The sequence below is a fragment of the Vipera berus genome, assembly GCF_964194415.1.
Source record: "Vipera berus genome assembly, chromosome: 2".
Taxonomy (NCBI): domain Eukaryota; kingdom Metazoa; phylum Chordata; class Lepidosauria; order Squamata; family Viperidae; genus Vipera; species Vipera berus.
In genome coordinates this window covers 166239480-166254459 of record NC_138203.1, presented here as the reverse complement: position 1 = coordinate 166254459, position 14980 = coordinate 166239480, and the positions used below count along the sequence as shown (strand labels likewise).

General features: G+C 35.0%; 1 protein-coding gene across 10 annotated transcripts in view; it reads right to left on the bottom strand.

The window, feature by feature from the left end:
- Positions 1-14980, bottom strand: part of MBTD1 (mbt domain containing 1) — a 55916-nt gene that overhangs the window by 34724 nt on the left and 6212 nt on the right. For 8 of the 10 annotated variants that reach the window (XR_014025643.1, XR_014025644.1, XR_014025645.1 and 5 more), the window contains exons 3-8: positions 14669-14802; positions 11221-11350; positions 10501-10586; positions 1972-2089; positions 1346-1480; positions 974-1062 (exon numbers count right to left, since the gene is read on the bottom strand). Coding sequence is in view for 6 of the 10 variants with exons in the window: in XM_081321436.1 (XP_081177562.1) it covers positions 974-1062; positions 1346-1480; positions 1972-2089; positions 10501-10586; positions 11221-11350; positions 14669-14802 (692 nt within the window). In the remaining 4 variants the exon portion in view is untranslated. Of the gene's footprint in view, positions 1-973; positions 1063-1345; positions 1481-1971; positions 2090-10500; positions 10587-11220; positions 11351-14662; positions 14803-14980 lie in introns of all 10 variants that reach the window. The other 2 variants (XM_081321440.1, XM_081321441.1) reach the window with 2 other exon arrangements.

The window sequence follows — 14980 nt, the reverse complement described above, 5'->3', positions numbered from 1 at the left end:
AGGTCTGTATATGTTAAATTAGTTTTCGGAGAATACAAGCAGCAGAATTCCAAATGTCAATGGCATCTTACAGTGTTTCTATACATAGTGCCAATGTTGTTGTTGTTTTTGGGGGGGGGGGGAATTTAGATCAGAATATTTATTAGAAGGTATTAACAATGAGGTTTCAGAGTCTAGTGACAGTCTTTCATTCAGACAATCTAGAGTAGTATTTCTTAAACCTTTTGCTCGACCCCTTCCTACCTTTAAAAATTATGGAAGACCCCAAAAAAGCTTTAATTTATATGGTTTATATTTATTAAAAATTACCATATTAAAAACTGATGCATTCATAGAATACTGAATTATGTAAAAAGCAATATTAAACCTCTTATATATGAACATCAATATTTTTCATGAAAAACCTCTGTATTTTTAAACAAATAAATATGAGGATTCTTTTTAATTTTTGGAAAATATCTTCGATATTTGACATAATTCTGATTTTGAAGACCACTGTGAAGGTTTTAAGGGACTCCCAGGGACCCTCGGACAACACTTTAAGAAATACTGGTTTGGATTATCAGACTAGGCAACTCTAATTACTGGCTTTCATGACTTACCTCTCAAGTTCTCAATCAGTTTATTAAATGAGAAACTATCTTTTTCCAATATTATACAGTCAACTAGAATCAGAATAATTTTTTCTTGTATCTTTTCAAACACCTGAAAATTATTACTGCTCAAGCTATAGAAGCTTTGAGTTTTGATTTGCATGCTATGCCTGTTTTTAACAGGTTAGCTTTTAGTTAAAATATTGGATTCAAATTTAGGGGTATGTGGTGAGAAAGATAAACAAATACTTCCTTGGCTTTAGTCTCAGGGCTATTTTCAAGCTTGCAAAAACCCTCATGCAGGATCAAGGAAAATTCTCCAAACTGATTTAACACCTCAATTATTAGCAAATTTCCCACACAGTTTTAGTCACTCTCACCTTCTGAGAGAAGTCAGGAGGAAGAGTTTTGGCACCGGTGAGTCTTTTTACCAGAAAAGCTTTCCAATTTGTATATTTGTGTTGAATGGCTGTCAAGAAAAAAACATGCATTAGTTATTTAAACTTTGAATTAAGAAACTCTGAATGAGAATCAAGAAGTTTAATGGTAATCCAAATACATTAATTATTGCAAATTACTTAATCAAAAGTAACTCAAACATCTTAGTACATAATCTGTAGTGCTCTCAATTTTAATATAGGATAGGCATTTCTAAATAAGAATTTAAAAATATTGTCTAATAATGTCCCATCATTATCAGCACAGAGAGAATGAGACAAATAATTCAAAGTATTACTGCTATATTTACATACATCGTGGTGGAACTAGAGGTTTCCCACTGGTTGCACACCAACCAACTGGATGGATATCAGGTCCACAGATGTTACACCAGAAGTCAAGATTTGAATCCCCTTCAAAGCCTTCATATCTTAATAAAGCATTGTAACCTGAAACAGAGGTTGTGTTTAAGGGCTTATTTTGGGGGAATACATCTGCAGTATTAATCCAGGTTATTGGGAGGCGGGGGTTCCAATTGTGAAACTGCATTAGGCCCCCAATTCCTTAAACAAATCTTGAGTATCAGTACTAAAAACATGAATATAAATATGGGCACACATATTCTAGTAAAAATTTTAAGCTAATCGCATACCATTCTGATAAGTTCAACAGTTATAATAATGGTTCATCAGTCTCTGAAGATGCTAAAGATTATAATTAATATTCAATGTATCATTCAATATGCCACAAGCTATTCTTTACAGTTTCTATGATCAAAACTCACTGGCTATTCCTAAGAGATATGCCTCACTAAACAATCTAACAATTAAGCTATTTAACACTGATGATTCCTATTTCTGAAAAATTTTTCAAAGGAATAATTCTTCAATTCTGCCTAAGCAATTATAGTTTAAAATACATGATTATAACAATTAATAACCTGCTAATTTCAAAATCCCAGCAATCCAGAAGACTTTGGTAGGTAGGCTGCAATCTGTGTTAGGGACTTCCACACGCACACCCTCTGAGATATCACCCCAGCATGTCCCCATAGGTGCCTGCAATGTAAATCAGGAAAATAAAAGTCGCATCACAGATAAACATGTGAAAATACACACAATTTTGAAAACATACTAGCAGCAATACCTTAAAGCTTACCTTTTTTAAGAGACAGTACAGAATCATTCCTCCCTTCCCCCATTATTCCAGACAAAGGAAATTTATTTTTCATATTTACATAGACTTTAAGCATGATGGAAAATCATATTATTACAGAAATAAAAAGAAATCCATCTAGAGTCAAATGCAGCAAATAATATGAGACTAAATAGAAAATCAACATTTAATAGATTCAAACAATGTAGGAGTGAAGAAATATGTAATTTTTAGATGCACAAATATTTTTGTTTTTTTAGAACTACCCCAATAATTTCAGAAAGTATACATATTGGGAATATGTATGTATGTATGTATGTATGTATGTATGTATTATGTATGTATGTATATTAGCCAAATTAAAACCTTTTTTAATTTTTAATTAACACATTTGAAAAGTTACAAGAAATAGTTAACTGTAATTGAGATACCCTATTACAAATTATTGCAGAGTAACTTTGTTTATAGCAATATAAGCACTTGACATGAGAGTAATTAAAAAGTACATCAAGTCAAGGAGAGAAGCAACCTAGAACTAAGGAGAAACTTCCTGACAGTTAGAACAACTAACCAGTGGAACAACCTGCCTCCAGAAGTGGTGAATGCTCCAACACTGGAAGTTTTTAAGAAGAGACTGGACAGCCATTTGTCTGAAATGGTATAGGGTTTCCTGCCTTAGCAGGGGGTTGGACTAGATGACCTCCAAGGTCCCTTCCAACTTATTATTATTATACATAGAATGAAGGCTATTGCTAAGCACATTGGTTTGTGCTTAAATTGTAAGCCGCCCTGAGTCTTCGGAGAAGGGCGGGATATAAATGAGATTAAATAAATAAATTAATAATAATAATAATAATAATAATAATAATAATAATAATAATAATAATAATAATAATCATCTAAATTCTGGAAATAAGAAAATGTGTTTACTCAGGAAACATTATTAATTATCTCAATACTTAACCCCTAATATTTTTTTAGGTTTTCAGTGAAGATTTCATTTGGCCTGTTCCTTTGCTGGTGTGGTATACTTTCTGAACTGGAAATTTGGCAGTGACTAGAGAACCAAAACAATCTGAAACTACCGTGGTCATTGAACCCAGTGGGATTTATTTCTACATGAGAATTATACAGTTGTGCCAGAAGATACAGATCAAATAAAATGTGGATAAAGGTATAACGTTTACATAATGAATTACTGGTTTCAAAATTTTGCAGCACTTTGACATCTAACAATGGAGAGTTTGACCATGACTCAAGGGGAAATCAAATTCAATGGATTGTTAATGGGAAAATATATGAGACGTACGGTATAGTTCTGAATATTATTTGATGGTTTCTGAAGTATCTATCCTCTGACTGCTTAAAAGTGCATTCTATCTTAGATGCTACAATTTTAGACAAGGCGACAAAAAGAATAAAATACAGAAGCTGAAATAGGAACCATTCTATGAATTTTTACTAAATTTGTGAACTATTATGGAGGCTCCCAGACAGGATACTACTAATGTTCCTGACAGTGACAATAAAAGCAGCATTCAGGTAAGTTTCAAGACAACAGCTTCAGGCACATTGAATACTACAAAATAATTGCCTCATAACCATACAAACGGTATTTCTTAAGAAATCCAATACTAAATCCCACCCTCTAAGAAGCACATGGAAGCATCTGTTCTTTTACAAGGAATGCGTCCATACTTCTGGTTTATTGCAGTGGTCTCAAAGTGGGAGAAAAAACTGTCGTGCAAACATCCACTCAACATAGTTTCTGGCATACAGATCTTCTCTTTTAGTAGTCTATCTGCTTCAGGGAAAGCTTAGCACAGACAGATTTAATACAGAAAAACAACTCAAAAGTATTATTACACTAACATCATCTGAAACATATGTTATTTACAAGAAACATACATAGTTAAAATTTCCAAATTGTAACAACTTTAATTTACAAACCAATCTTATTAGTATTTTCACTAGGTCCGTTTCAATGAAGAGATTCAAGACACTAACTTAACTGCTCTTTCTTAAAACATATGGACCAGAGCAATCTCTCTCTAGTTTATTTCTGTTGAAAAGTGATATAAAATTGAATTTATGCACATGTGTGTGTAGTAAAGCCAGTAGAAGTAGCTATCCCATTGGCTGAGGTTTCTCATCCAATTGGTTCAGAGTCCTGTCAGCATTATAGTCATTTTTACTCTGTTCAGTTCATGACCAAAGTTTGAGGCACCAGATTTCAAAGATGCGGATTGGTATAGGGGTAACAGCAGAAAGTTAAACTTGTCCTTGTCTGTGTAAAGATAGTGGTTCAGCTAGTTCCTCCTACACCAATCCATATGGCTCTCAGTTCTGAAGAACAAAGCCATAATGGGTATGGATCTTGTGGCCTTGAAATGATGGTATACAGTATATTCAGTATACTGTTTTCTCCTGAACACGACGTTTACTAGCAGAACCATAAGTGTACAGATAAGAACAAGTTTACCTTCTAGACTCATGATGAAGACATCCACCTCGGGCTCCTTCCCAATAAAAGGAAGGTCTGCCTGGCCACCACTTTGATCCAGCGCACACTCTGGAGGAATTATCTGTGAGGGACAGCCGCCTTCCCTGCAAGGTAAGTTGCAAACAGGAAGGTCTTGATGGGTGAGGTCCAGATTCATATAATGGCCTTCCCTATCCAAAAAAGGCTGACCACATAGTATCTGAATAGGACAGCTAGGTATTACTGTTAACTGCTCAGCTTAGTAAAAAATACCTGGTGGGCTCTGGAATTTCAGGGACTAATACATCTTTGGTATAAAATTTTGACTTAAAGGATCAAATGAGGTATAAGTGATACCTAGTCATATTTTGCAAATACTGTACACTACCCATAACTATCACAAAGGTGGTCAGACAACAAGACACGGACAGGAAGATTTGAGACCAGGCTCAAGGTTGACTCAGCCTTCCATCCTTCCGAGGTAGGCAAAATGAGGACCCAGATTGTTGGGGGCAATTAAGCTGACTTTGTAATAATGCCGCTTGGGGTGTGTGTGAAAGCCCTAATAAGCAGGCATATACATAGAATGAAGGCTACTGCTAAGCTTGTAAGCCGCCCTGAGTCTTCGGAGAAGGGCGGGATATAAATGGAATTAAAATAAATAAATAAATAAAATAAAATAATATCTCACAAGAGTGTTGTTCTAGGTAACAATTCAAGAAGGATTTTAAATGCTATCTTGAACTTTTGGAGGAAGGATAGAATTTAATAAATAAAATTGGAGACATGTGTACAACATGGATTGTTTTTTTTTTTAAAAAAAATAGTGGTCTCTCCTTCCTCCCCAACAAGTGAGCAAACGATAACTGTTACTTGGAATTCAAGTGGAAAAAAACATACATTTCTTGAATCAAAAAAGCCCTTGAATTTAAAATGGGGAAAGGTGCCACCAAACCAATGCCATCAATAGTTAGCTACTGAAAAGAGAAGCATTTATTTCCTTTAACATTATTTTATTAATAAGTTGAAAATAAATTTATAATGTTTTCAAAGGCATATATATATATATATTCAGAAACAAATTTTATGAGCAACTCCCAATTAATCAATTAATTTAAAAAGTAGTTCAAATAATGAGAGCAATTTTCATGTGTGCTTATGGTACCCTTATTCAGCATACTGCATATTTTAACACATACAATCAGGCCACGTATTAAGTAAAAGTTGGCAGGTTTTGCCAATACTATACTTAAAAGGGACTAGAGTCTTTAGACCACGGGTGTCAAACTGCCAGCCCGCAGGCTGGACGCGTCACGCAGAAGCTGTGCCCACCCCATTGCCGGCAATGGCAAAACCATCCCGATATGTTGCAAGATGTCATGTGGCATCACAAGTTTGACATGTCCATTTAAGGCTACTATAATTGGGCTACAAAAATCTGGACAATCACTACACTGCTGCCATCTAGTGATGGTCTAGACATTTTGCAATCCAGATATGTTAGTCCTCAGATAATTTGATGTCTTAGTATAGGGTTTTCTTCAATGGAAAATCTGAAAAAAAAATCCTCTGCAACAAAAAATAGTTTTTGTTCCAAGATCCAATAATTTAATGGACCATTTGGAAGGAGAAATTAAATTTTAGTGTCCATTAAGGTTGACTCAGCCTTCCATCCTTCAGAGGTCGGTAAAATGAGGACCCAAATTGTTGGGAGCAATATGCTGACTTTGTAAATTGCTGTAAATCACTATGAAGCAGTATATGTCTAACTGCTATTGCTATTAAATCTGAACATACAAAATCTGCATCAAACTATCCCATTTAAACAATTTAATAAACTCTCCATGATTTAAGGCACGAAGTAAAGGCCAGACAAAAAAGTATTCATTATATCAGAAGTCCACTAAGCTAAGATCTGTTAAACTGAAGGTTTATTGCACTATTTGGCAAAAAAGGGCAAAAATCAGATATCTAAGATAGATGATTCTATTACGGTTAGTGGTAAAATCTGCATTTAGTATTATGCAATAAAGTTAATCCTGGTAAAAGCACCAAATATAAAGGATAATCTTGATATGTTCTTAGAACAACCTGATGTGGTTTTTTTTCAAACTGCAGTGTTAAAGCAGCAATAAAAAGAAAAATATGCAATCCTTTGTGGAACATCTAAAGCAGCATATTCATACCACACATTATCCATATAACTGTTCAATAGCCAGAAATAAGAGGATATGCTGGAAAGGGCTTCTTCAACATGATTCATTCCTGGTCCCACGAACAAAAACTATGGCTAAAACACACTAGGTTAATGATAAAAGTATTCAAATAATAAGCATATTGCAAATGAAATTGCCTCAAAATGGATTATGTGCCATCAAGTTGTTCTCAACTCTTAATGAATGCATAGTCTCAAAATATTCTCTTATAAATAAATACTCAATTCTGGGTATATAGTTACACTGTATCTAAGTCCATTTTGAATTAGTTATGTAAAAGTCATTCATTTTACTAGTTGAATATTTATTCACACTCTGATGTAATTTATGTATCTTCTTTTATGTATATATCAAAAACATTTTGAACTAAAATATTTCAAATTTAAAACATGCCATTTTTAGTACAAAATGCTATGCCTCAATCGTGAAACAGCTATATCAAGTGATTTGAAAATATTTTCAGTCAAAAATTGGAATGCAAAACAATACCACCTGCTTAGTACTGATTGACATTAGAGTAAACAACAGAGTATCTAGTGATGGGACATGCATAAGTACACCAAGTAGAAATAATAATATTCTTCGGACTTTTACATAGCGACCATTCTGAAGTTACTCTTGCTGTTAATTTTAATTGCCAAATGTTTACTGCAGTTTTGAAGTTTTCCTGCCCAGTTTAATGTTATTTGCTTTGGGAAGTTACCTTTTAACATCAGACAAAATGAATGAAAAGTGCAAAGGTTAGCACAGGTTCCTGAAGTGATTTTTGAAGATATATCCTTTTTCCAAACATGGGTGGCAGGAATAAAATTTAGCAGAGGAATATTATGCCCTATAAAGGTCATTCTTTTATAGTGTATTAAAATCTGTGAGCTTTGCATCAATTTATGTTTTTATTCTAAAAACACAGGGGTTTGTGTGTGTGTGTTTTTTGGATGCCTACTGTTATCTTCATAGAACAGTTAATGTTATATAGAAGCCATTTGGCCCAAATTGCAAACTAGTAAAACAAACATAAATAAACCATACCAAATTTTTTTTTCCACAAGTGACATTTAAAATTATGGTAAGAATATTAAAAAGAAGCCCTTAATTATAACGTAAAAATACAAATAAATAAGAAAACTCATCCAATATAAATATCTGGTGCACCCCCGTGCCATCTGTTCTAATGGGGAAAGCACGCTCCAGATTCCTTCACTGAAATGAAGTTACCTTGTGGGACCGTGAAGCTATGCAGGTGGCCCCTGCTCTTTAGAATGATTTTCCAAGGCTGCACTTTCCTATAAGGCAGGGGTCCCCAACCCCCGGGCTGTGGACAACACTGGGTTGCGGCATGCCAGAAACCGGGCCACGCAAACAAGCAAAGCCCCATCCATGGCATGCAGGCAGTACATGAAACCACACCCCCTCCAGTCCATGGAAAAACCTCTCTCCACGGAACCGGATCCTGGTGACCAAAAGGTTGGGGACCTCTGCTATAAGGTACTAAGTGCAAGTTAGCTCAGCTCTGCAACAGTGATTTGTTAGCACTGGGCAACAAAGATTTTGCTTCCTGAACACTTTTGGGTGAATCTTACAGACTGTTGCCTGCTCATCATGAGAATAACCTGTTACTTACCCTATCACTATTTTATAGAAAGTTTCTCTTTTTACACAATGGCAATGTACAGTACCTGTTGGTTATGTTGCACACATGAATGAAATATATAAAAACATGGAACTATTGTTGAAACATATCCTGTACCCCAAGTACAACTGGAATATCTGTGGAGATCTAAAAATAGTTTTTGAAAACTAGACTGGACGACCATTTGACTGGAATGGTATACGGCTCTTGTCTTGAACAGGGGATTGGATTAGAAAATCTCTTGAGGTCCCTTTCAGCTCTATGATTCTATGTTCTAATGCAGGGGTGTCAAACTGCCGGCAAGCTGCGCCCACCCTATTGCCGGCAATGGCAAAACCGTCCTGATACGTTGCACGACATCACATGATGTCGCGAGTTTGACATGTCTGTTCTAATGGCTCTGATCCTTGGAATGCAGCTTGGATATACTTTTCTTCTTTCTGAAAACTCTTCTTCAAGATCCTTCTATATGGTCTGTTGCAGAAATTATAGAAAAATGAAGCTGATAGTAGGGCTATAATCAGATCCTATACATATTTACTTTACATCCCACGCTCTTTAATGGATATTATTCCTAAGGAAATTCCTTAAGAATTTTCATTTTTTTTAAAGGTTTGAATTATAGTTGAAAATCAAAGCTAACTAGCCAGAAAGGCAGTCATCCTGTCTGTTGCAGAGACTGAACTTGTTAATTTGGTTACATGAAATTTTCATGACACATGGATGACAAAGCAAATTAACGCAAGGAGACAGAACAAGGTGACAGGTGACGTCAACAAACTATTACAAGGCAAAACGGTCTTAATTGCCATGTTCTGATCATGCTTCCTTAATAAAGAGTGAGAATGCATTAAATCACAGATATTGTTATTTCGCCTACTTTCACTTACTGTTACATGTTAATAATTTCTCATCTAGCGGCCACAATGTACTACAAGAATGAGGCAATTAGCTGTTGGGAGGTAAAAAAAAATCTCATACAAATGTGTATGGGTTTTTTCAGGTGCCATTCCATACCTTAAAACTGCCTGATGGTTTGTTTTGTTTCTGGTCAAACTGGCCCTGTATGCTGTACAAAAGAAACACTGAATTCCTACATCTGTAAGCTGAAAGCATAAACAGGAGCACCAATGCTGAATATGCTCCTCATTAATTGAAAACTCATTTTTATACAGCAGAGGCAACTATCTTTAGTTTCCTCCTCCCCTATTGTTCTAGCCATATGTCCAGTCTTTCAAGGACACTGCATAAGATATTTCCAAAACAATTTCTCTACTGCTGACAGGAGGAACTCTGAATCCAACCATCATATTTTAAAGGCACCCCTTAGGTTAACTCCAGAAGGAAGTTTACTGGATGGATCAGCCAGGTTTCTATTAAAACAAGTTTATTCTTAATCCCTGTTAATGTAAAATAACTAATTTAAAATTATGCACTCTATTATATAAACATGCCTTACTAATGACAGAGTAACTTACTGTAACTTGTTCCTTCTTGCAAAATCAACCTGAAAAACATGCTTGTTCTGAACTCCACCTGCTTCTGAGGAAAAATGCAAAGCTCTGTTTTGTACATAAGGGGACTACAAGAAGTTTAATCTACAATACCAGATTTCACTGAAGGAAACTCGGCACCAAAGCTTGATAGATACCTAGGGTCAGGTCCACAGGATTTTAAGCACCATCTCTAAAATGACTTTTAAAAAATTGTCACTGAAATTATGATAGCCACTACATAAACTGAACAGTAGGGTACCTCTTTGGATTTGAAGATTGCAATTTAGATAATCAAGGAAGTTTGGATTGCAATTTAATTTAGAATATTAACTTCAGTTAGGGGAAAGGCCACATTTTCTATATAATTAACTTTATGAGCTTTAATTCTCTGCATATCTAAGACACAGGTTAAAAGGAACCCTTGAACAGTGTGTTATCTTTTTCATTATTTTTAATGAATATAATGGTACATTAAAAACAATATACTTACATGTTTAAAACAATTCACAGGAGCTGCTGTGAAACTATTGCTATTGATATAGTTGCCCCAATTGAAACCTTCCATTGGAACAGATGCTAGAATGAGAGTTACTGCATTTAGCAACAATAAGAAGCAAGGTACAAAATGTTATACATGAAATGAGCACAGAAGCATTGTTCTTTGTTTTCCTATATATAAGCAATATACATTTATTTAAACAATATTTTCAATCTTTTAGAAAAATTACAGAAGAGCAGCACTGGGGAAAAATCTTCAAAATTTGTCTGAAAAGTCATAGTGTGCTGACGAATATGGTGGGTTACATAAGAGATTCTCTATCAAAATAGAATAGTCATCTGATGTAGGCCAGATGCACAACACTGACTTGACATGAATGAAGGCATACTGTCAAGGTATATAGGATAGATATTAGATCAGGGCAGATACACCTCTGTAAATTCTTCTCCCAGCCTATTGGGTGAAAGTGCTTTTACAACCATTGACGTAACTAAAAGGCCAATAATAAAACCTAAGAACTCTATTACTAAGAATATGCTGGGTATTTTAGCAAAGGCTCAGATAAGGAATTTTAGTATGCTTCTTTCAATTTCCTGGAATATATTATATATTTTTAATCTAACCATTCTTTAGAAGGTTATTCCCTCCATTACAAAATTGGGAAAATTTTCCCCATAATTGTTACTTGGTGGTGATTAATAACAATGTTACCTGTTTTAGTCTTGGACTGGTTCTGTACTGTTGCTTGGTATTGAGCATACGCAGCTAATTTAGCAACTAATGGTTGTTTTTGTAACACTTTAGCCTTCTTAGTGGGAGGTTTTCCCTGAAACAACAAGAGCTAAATAAGGTTCTTTTCAAAAACACAACACAAACGTTTGAAGCGGTGATTCTACTGGATAAAGCAACACTCTTGTTTTCAAATTTATTTGATATCAATTTATAGCAATGAAAATTCATGAGAAAAATTTGAGAGAAAAACATTTACATTCAGAGAAAAATTAATTAAACAGTGTCCCATATTTTTAGGTCGACTCAATTTACTTTTTCAAACCATTTGCAAAAGATTCTAGCAACTGCTATTTTGATATTAATTTATTTTTTTTAAAAAAATGTAACAAATAACAGTTCTGCCATGCCAAAAATAGGAATATCATCTGGAGAAAATACAGATTTTTCACAATGCAATAGTGTTCAAGAATTGGGTAAATAAATGCCACTTTGCTTCTTGAAGATAATGTACTAGTTATTCCTGCAATTTGAGTCAATGGTGCTATTCTCCTGCACCACTTATCTTTCCTGGCTGCAACAAGCACAGCAAGAAAGGGGAGAATCAAGAGATGCTATCAACAAATTTATGGGATGGAGAGAGATCAGGCTATTAGGATAAAGCTGTGAGATGGTTAGCTGACTTTCTCACTGTTGTCCTGGTTTCCACATTAAAAAGTCTTTGGTTGTTATGTTGACTTCCATACTGATCTAGCTGCATGATTAATTAGTACTAGTTCCATCCAGAATAGAGATTCAGATGAGCGCAAAAATGAATTTTCCTGATCTTTCATACCTAACAATTATAGTTGAAAATACATTAGAATTCTCTCTACAGAAATATTTAATGCAACAATAGGCCTACGACAGTCAAATCATCTTATATCTTTCTTCCTAGAGTACTATACCAATTAGTCATACTGTTCAGAGATAATTTCAGCATAGACATTCTCATTACTTTTTATTGAAATCCATAAAAGATATTTGGATAACTGAACAGTAAAGCAACTTTCTCACTTTGCCAAGGAGCAGTCATTGAACTATCAATTAGACTCCTCCAAGCTGAGTCACCCATATATTTAGTGAACACACTTCTGCTGATATGTATATCATATTTATTGTAATCATTGTAATATGAATTGAATATTTGTCAGAAGGGGATATGTAAGAAAACTTTCAGAAATTAATCACACTAGTTTGTTGCTAAATGGTAAAATGAAAAAGTTAACCTTCAATACTATGCACACCTATTTAGGAGTAAGTCTAATTGAATTTATTGGGACTTATTTGTATAAGCATGCAGATAGGGAAACAGAACATATTTGTTCTCTTTGGTATAACTAAATGTATATGTTCTCTATGTTTAGTTCCATTGTTTATGCAAACCTATGACATACATTTGGATGTAACATTAGAATTCTGCCACAATTGGTTAAATAAATTCCAGTATAGCATTGGATAAATGAGGATGTTAGATCCAAACTAGCTACATTTATTCAGGACACCTTTTGAAGGTAAAATATTAAGTTTTATTTTAACACAAATCTTTGGAGGATCAGGAATAACTTCTATGAGAATATCCTTATTCCAGTTTAGCAAGATTACAAAAACCTAAGTCTTGTCATGGCAAATGCTGACTTTGGAATTCAGAAAATGTTCAGTTAGGTATTACATGCAAGGAGGCTAAGAAATACAGACATTCTTTAATCTAAATCAGAGTCTGGAAGCTTAGATAAAATAACTTTTAAATATGTCAATACTGAAAAATAAATAATTCCACTGGTAACATTTTTAGAAAACAGACTGAAAGCATGAAGTATTTTAAAAAATCACTACTGTAGTTATGCTTGCAGGTATACAGAGTGCTTGCATATTTATGTAGTGAATTAGAAATATTGTATAAAATATAAGAGATTCCTAGATAGGGAGGCACTTTACATGTCACTTACACCCTGATCCCCTCAGAGGAGGCTCATGTTGAAGACCACCTGGAAGCTTCAACTGGTCCAGAATGTAAACCCAGGCAACACCTTTGCTTTACAAGCTATGCTGGTTGCCAGTTTGCTTCCAGGCGCAGCTCAAGCTGCTGGTCATTACCTATAAAATCCTAATTAGCCCAGGACTGGTTATTTGAGGGACCAGCTGTCTCCCATAGATTTAATCTAGTCAGGTTTGCACACTCTGGGTTCCTCTGAATAAACAATGCTGAATATTGTGACCCTAGAAGCACACCTTCTCGATGGGCAAAACCTGAGGCTCCTCCATGAGATCTGGACGGGTCCTATCCTGTTGTTTTGAAAGGCCTTGAAGACCTGGCTCTGCATTCAGGCCATTAGCAAGAGTGACTGAAGCCTCTTTTTTTGCACTGCGTGGGCCGGTTTCTTTTTCATTCCTGTACAATTTTTGTTACCTTTGCCATCTTTTGTTCTTGTTTTTGTTTGTTTGTTTGACTTGTGAACTCCCCGGAGTAATTGAGAGGTGTATAATTATTATAAATCACCCAAAGTGTTCAAAAAGCAAAATGCTAATACCAAATTATCAGAAGATGAAACATTCATATAATAATGAATTGAAGAGGAAAATCTGTTATGATGTCAAAGGACAATTAAGAGTCACTTATCAGTTCGATGGGTGGCATAGAAATGTAATAAATAAATTACTAGAATGCTTATGGGTACTTACAAATCATATCCTATGTATTCATCCTGAGCTAGCTGCTGAGGGTCCCCCACTCTCCATGAAGCAAAAGAAACAGTGGCCAGAAGGTATACTTCTCCGGGGCAGCCCTCTTACTATGAAAAAACTTGTCTCGTTAAGTACAAGGAGATATCCTTTTTTGCCTTTCAAAAGGCAATTAAAACCATGCTGTTCCATCAAGCTTTTGCTATGGGTGGTGGATCTTGCTACTGTATTTTTTTAAAAAAAAATCTGTTATTTTTTTATGAAGTTGTATTATAAACCCTAGTGAGAGTTATATAAACAAACAAACAAACTAGACCTTATGGTATGTTTCTGACAGGATGCAGTGATGGCCAAAGGATTGTGCATTGTAAAGAAGGATTCAGCTACCCCTCCAGGAATCTGTCTCTCCGCAGCTATCTTAGAATGCTCAGAATCACTGTATAATTGAATCCAGTTCTTAGGGACAAAGTAAGAAAGCTCATGTTTGTACCTTCCATATGATTTTACAGGAGGTCTTATGATGGCTACAGTTGGAAACCAAGTGCTTGATTCAGACCTTTGGACTAATCTTTTTTTTAAAAAAAAATTATTTATTTATTTAGCATTTTTGTTACAATGAAAAGCCATTGTTGTGTATTAATCTGAACCATAACATATCTTAGAAAACTTTATATGGTAAAGATAATAAAATTTGTGACTGTACCGTTACCTGAAGTCTGGCCAGAATGCTGGCCTTCTTAGAGTTCGATGAGTAGCTTCTTGAGCAGGAAACACTGCAGAAGCGCTTGGTCTTGGAGTAAAAGGCATCTCTGACACCAACCATCCCGCACATTTCACAGGTAGCTAACGAGAAAAACAAAACAGTATAATCAATGTAGGTTCAGTCTGCAGCTCACATAGAAGCTAGTACTATATCATGCACATACACATACCCTTTCCTTCAAGAATCATATTCAGCATTAATTGGTGTATTAGCGTATTTATTGCGTATTACTAATCTTGCAGATGCCAGATTAATTTC